Source organism: Physella acuta, unplaced genomic scaffold, assembly GCF_028476545.2.
Source record: "Physella acuta isolate Inbredline_101_S28 unplaced genomic scaffold, ASM2847654v3 ptg002666l, whole genome shotgun sequence".
In the NCBI taxonomy this organism is placed as follows: Eukaryota; Metazoa; Mollusca; class Gastropoda; family Physidae; genus Physella; species Physella acuta.
Window position 1 is genome coordinate 4,629 of NW_026734109.1, and position 5,312 is coordinate 9,940.

At 32.1% G+C, this 5,312-nt stretch overlaps 1 protein-coding gene across 2 annotated transcripts; it reads left to right on the forward strand.

Annotated features, from left to right (window-relative positions):
* Positions 1–447: 447 nt before the first annotated feature.
* On the forward strand, positions 448–5,312 carry LOC131933892 (suppressor of cytokine signaling 2). Of its 2 annotated transcripts, none has more exons than XM_059290399.1 (3): positions 448–856; positions 2,485–2,572; positions 3,682–5,312. In XM_059290399.1, exon 3 carries the CDS (start codon positions 3,689–3,691, stop codon positions 4,607–4,609), a length of 921 nt encoding a protein of 306 aa, XP_059146382.1. In that variant the 5' UTR covers positions 448–856; positions 2,485–2,572; positions 3,682–3,688; the 3' UTR covers positions 4,610–5,312. The 2 variants fall into 2 exon arrangements, with proteins under 2 accessions (XP_059146382.1, XP_059146381.1); XM_059290398.1 differs by having other exon boundaries at positions 451–856; positions 3,679–5,311.

Consider the following 5,312-nt stretch of genomic DNA (forward strand, 5'->3'; position numbering starts at 1 on the left):
CCGAACGAAATTGAATTTAGATAGAAAATATACACGTTTACCAGTGTCCACCTCCCCCTCCGGAAAATGTATACACCACCCTTCCCCCCCCCCCCCGGAGAAAAAAGTCTGGAAGAAACACTGTATAAAGTCTAGTTTCTAGATCTATGTGTAACTAGATCTAAAGACTAAACAAAAAAATAGCCATCCAGTTGTTGAAAACGTAAATTATTTTCTTATGTTTCAAAACTAAAACCATTAAAAGTACCTAATCTTTAAAAAAAAATTCAATTAAAATGGTGTGTATATGAACTCAAATTACTATTCTCTTACAAGATCTAGACTCTAGATCTAGAGAGTGTATTAGTGTGTTTTTGTTTATCCTGTTCTTTTCTGCTTAGCATTTATAACAAGGCTTGCTTAAGCCTAGCCTTAGTTAAGACTTAACTTCCGTGCTAGTTTTGAATTCACCTAGATACTGCGCTGTTAAAAAAAACCGCTCTTGAAAGATATCGAAAGTACAGTTAAATATTTTCATTTCAAAATTATAGCCTTATTAACGAAAATTAACTACCATTTCAATTTACATTTCCTAAAATTAGACAAAGTATCTGACACAGAGAGGTCTAGATCTATAACAAAAGTGAAATCCTTCACACAGGACAACACGGCATAGCAGCACACAGCAGGCCTACGATTCTTGGAACTGCGTTCTTTCGTCAGCAGCATGGATTTCATAGAAAGCAGAATACTTAAGCCTATATTATTACTGGGTCTTGTGGGCAGGCTTTTAGTGTGTGTCGACTGTTTGATTTGAATAGGATACAATTTACTTAGTTTAGCGGTGAACCAGAGCAGTTATATTTATTGAAGCAAGGTAGAGTAATTAATAGATCTAATTACTAATTATTAAGTGAAACATTTATTTTGCCTAAGTAAATAAAATAAAAGTTTTAATTTAATAGATCGAGATTCTAGATCTAGATCTAGAAGAGAGATTTATTTGTTCAGTGACAGTATTACTAGACTAGATCTAGATCTAGATCTAGAAAAGAAATCTAGAACTATTTGTCAGTATTTGACAAGTCTAGATCTAGACTAGATGGATTCTATTTTATTTAGATCATCATAGAGATAGACCTACTATTCTAGATCTAATATTTACGAACATTTTTCATTTGTGCTGAGTAGGGTGTACTGTGTTGTTAAGTAATAAGTAAGTATAGATCTAGATCTAGATTCTAGTAGATCTAGATCTAGTAGTTGAGTACTGCAGAGTAATGTAGTAACTGTAAGACTGGTGTATTGTAACTGTAGGAATGTTGAATGTATTGAGTATTGAAAGAAAATCAGTTATATAATAATTCCAAAGCAGAGTTTCTTCCAGGCATCTCTTCGGGGGGGCGAAGCCCCCCCGAAAATTTTTTACCGCCCCCCCGAACGAAATGAAATTTATATAATTCATATAGAAAATATATACTTTTAACAGTGTCCGCCCCCCCGAAGAAAGTTTACCGCCCCCCCGAAGATTTCAAGTGCCCTCCCGGAGAAAAAAGTCTGGAAGAAACACTGTTCCAAAGGTCATCACATGTATGTCATGTTAATATTCATAACATTTAGATTTCTAGGTAGGGGCCTATAATTATTACTTTATTAAATATTTTAAAATTAGTAAATTACATATGAAATTTCTATACATCAAGCTGTCGAGCAATAATGAATATTTTATATTAGGCCCCAATGTGTCAAAATTGTATTTTCTATATTATAATGTAGGTCCGCTTAGTAAGTTTTCTATTATTAACAACCCAACCATCCCATTTTATTTATTTATATCTAGAAATCTAGATTATTTCTTATAAGTAGAGTTAATTTAGTATAGAATCTTCATGTATTATTTATCATAGTATTGGTAGGCTATAGTTTTTTAGTATAGTCTTGAAGTATACAGTAACCCCTGCTTTAGTAGATCTACACCTAGGCCCAATTAAGCATATTAAATAATATAATTGACCAGTCTTACATATAGAATAGGCCTGCATGGGTAACTCTATTTAAATATGTAACAAAATATCTATCAACCCATAAATAAATCCCTATTCAAAATTTTGTATTGATTAGTTAAGGTAAGGAGATGCTGATTAAGTAAAGAGTGTAGGCCTCTATAGTATACTATTACATTTAGCTATAGTAGTCATTTTCATTTCAACAGCAAAGTACCGTACCGTACTTATTTGGGTACCCACACATCAGTGTAAAATATAATAAAATGTACATTGAGATGTCAAAAACAAAAAAACAACAGAAAACAAAAGACAGATTGTAACCTCATATTATTTTAAGAAAGGCAGTTATAGGAATATGTTTTTATTTATATAGCCTATTTGAACAATCATTATCAAGACATTCAAGTAAATAAGTATTATATTATTACAGGCATAAGCCAATTAGTAACAATGCTGTTTCAGAATTATAATTATATATTTTCAAAAATTTATTTTTCAGGCAGACTTCAACTAAAAAAAAACTCACAGACAGGTGAACACAGATTTAGACGTAATTGACAATAATCAAAGCATACACTTTTTACTTGGTAGGTAGATCTAAGTTTACTTTGAAAAATACTTTTAGGTGTTTTCTTAAACATTTCCTTGGTTTTCACATATGATATATGAACTATTCATATTAGTTTGACTGCTGATGTAGATATTTTCATTTTATTAATTTATCCCTCTTAAAATGTGATGTTTTTAATTTTATGTAAAATTATCATGAATAAAAAAAGCCATTTTGATTTAGGCCTATATGAATTATTAAGTGTAACAATAACAGTAACTTTAAATGATTTAAAAAATTACTTTGCTTTAATTAGTTTCATGACAGAGTAGTAAAGAATAAAAAAAACCAGGTTCTCTAGTATAGAGTAATAAGAATTCTAAAAATATCCTTTAAGGCTTAATCAAAGTAAAACATGTGTGTCATGACTTTTGATTCCTGGAACACGGCATCCTGTTGCAGTCAATACAAAAATATGGAGTCACTCAGTGCTTTAGACCACATGCTGAGCCCACTCCTATTTTTTTTTTTTAATCAGGACAATGACAGTACACTCCCATTCCTAGACACTGTTGTCCTATCTGATCACCAAACTGATTCATAGACTATCCTGTATATCATGTATTTAGATCACTAGGCCCTAGGTGATACTCCTTTTAAGTTTGTTCCTCCCTCATAGAAACTGCCTAACAGAACTAAAAATAGCTTTTGGAAATATCCATAAAAGGGAGCTTATAAAATAGGTGTAATGTCTATTCTTAGCCTCTGTATATCTTTGTTTTGAACTCCAATTAAATTATAAGGCCCTTTGTAAAAATTATTTTTTAACTTAAAAATAGTAAAGCTTTTTTTTTACTTTTAACTGTTATAATTTAGTCTTATAATAAATGCATTAAAATCATGTTAATAAAAACAATTGTATAGTCTTATAGGCCTATATCTCATATATATATATATATATATATATATATATATACATTGTTTTAATAGCGTATAGATAGATATAGAGCTATAGATAAATTAATCTTAATGGATACATATACATTTTAATTATTCCTTTTATAAATTATAGGAATAAAATGTAAAAGTTAAAATTCTTTATTTACATAATAATCAACCCAACTATTTTTACAAACTCTCTAGCAGAAATCAGATGCCTCCGAGCTCATGCATCAGCAGTTCAGATGCGGATCTGACACAGCCCATGTGTAACCCACTAACCCACGACACCACATGTAATCAACAAATTCAAGCTTGCAACTCGTTTTCATCTGGACACTGGTCAAAACTCCACCGCAAAACAGAGGGGATTACAAATATCACCTCGGCACAACACCTGCCGGAAGAAATTCTCCGGCCGGCGTTGGGATTTCCTTTGGGAATACCCATGTGTAAAATCTCTGTGTACAGAGCCAAGTCAGACAGCCTCAAACAGAATGGGATGGAGTTAAATGAATGGGAAGAAGAAGATGTGAATGATTCTGGTTTCGGCTCGGGTGGATTAACATCCTACAAGCCCAGATTTGATTGCGACAATGAATTGGTGAAACTAGACCAAAACTTGCAGGAGATTTCTCAATGCCATTTCTACTATGGCTCCTGCAGCAGCCAGGAGGCTCGCAGTATTCTTAAGAAAAAATCCGTTGGAACTTTTTTACTTCGGGACAGCTCAGACTCCAGATATCTTTATTCCCTGAGCCTAAAAACTGAGCGCGGGGCTACGAGTGTGCGTATATTATACACAGACGGACTTTTTCAGTTTGATAGCGATGAGCGAATTCGACATCGACTGCCTAGGTTTGAAAGTGTGTTGGCTCTTATAGATTTTCATGTAATGATATCCCAGGATGGGAATAATAAAGCTTGGAGGTGGGAAGAGCATTCTGGGAAGAAAAACATGACAGTGAACCTAAAGGAACCACTAAAACATTGTGTTCCAACGCTGGCACATATATCACGGGTAACTATAAATAAGTGTTTAGAGGATGTATATATGCCGCAGCTATCTGTAGATAGGTTGTTAATACCTGCTGAATTAAAAAACTATCTTAAAGATTATCCTTATAGGGTATGACAAAAATAATTATTAGGTGTTTTTTTTTTCAATATAAAAAAACAAATTTCCTGTAAGGAATGTTTGGATTCACGTTTACAATGAAAAATGTTATGAGGAATTAAAATTTTAATTTATATGGGTCAATACAGACGTGTTAAGCCAATTTAACATATGTAACCCATTGCCCATCAAACTGTACTGCCTTTGAATTCTCTTTTCGCATTTTTTGCCTAGAGCTGTATTAACTTTTTTATTCAAAGCATCTGTGAGCTTGGCAAATGATGTGATGGAACTTATGATGTGTTCATTTACATAATGATAATCTAATGAAATAATAGGGACAATGTGTCTGACTCTAGTCCTTAGATAAATGTACTACCTCATAGAGTAGAAATCTAGCATACATACATGCTTATTATGATTAAAACATAAATAAGTATGTATTGTATTGTATACATGCCTAATTGTAAAAAAAAAGTATTTATAAAAATGTAATAACACTTAAAATACATACAATTTTTTAATATAAAAATAAATTATTTATGTTTATTATTTATTGTTATTGTTTAGCTTTATTTGTCTTTGCCTATTTTTTAGTATTAATATAGCTTGCTAATGTTTGGGTGGTTCAAAAATTGAGTTACTGAAAGATTGGAGGTTTATGTTCACACTTGGTCAGATTTGGTTGTCTCAAGTTCTTATCTTTGGTGGGGTAGGCATG

Excerpts from the sequence above, each read along its gene's own strand:
- LOC131933892 (XM_059290399.1), top strand. The coding sequence starts at position 3,689 with ATGCCTCCGAGCTCATGCATCAGCAGTTCAGATGCGGATCTGACACAG.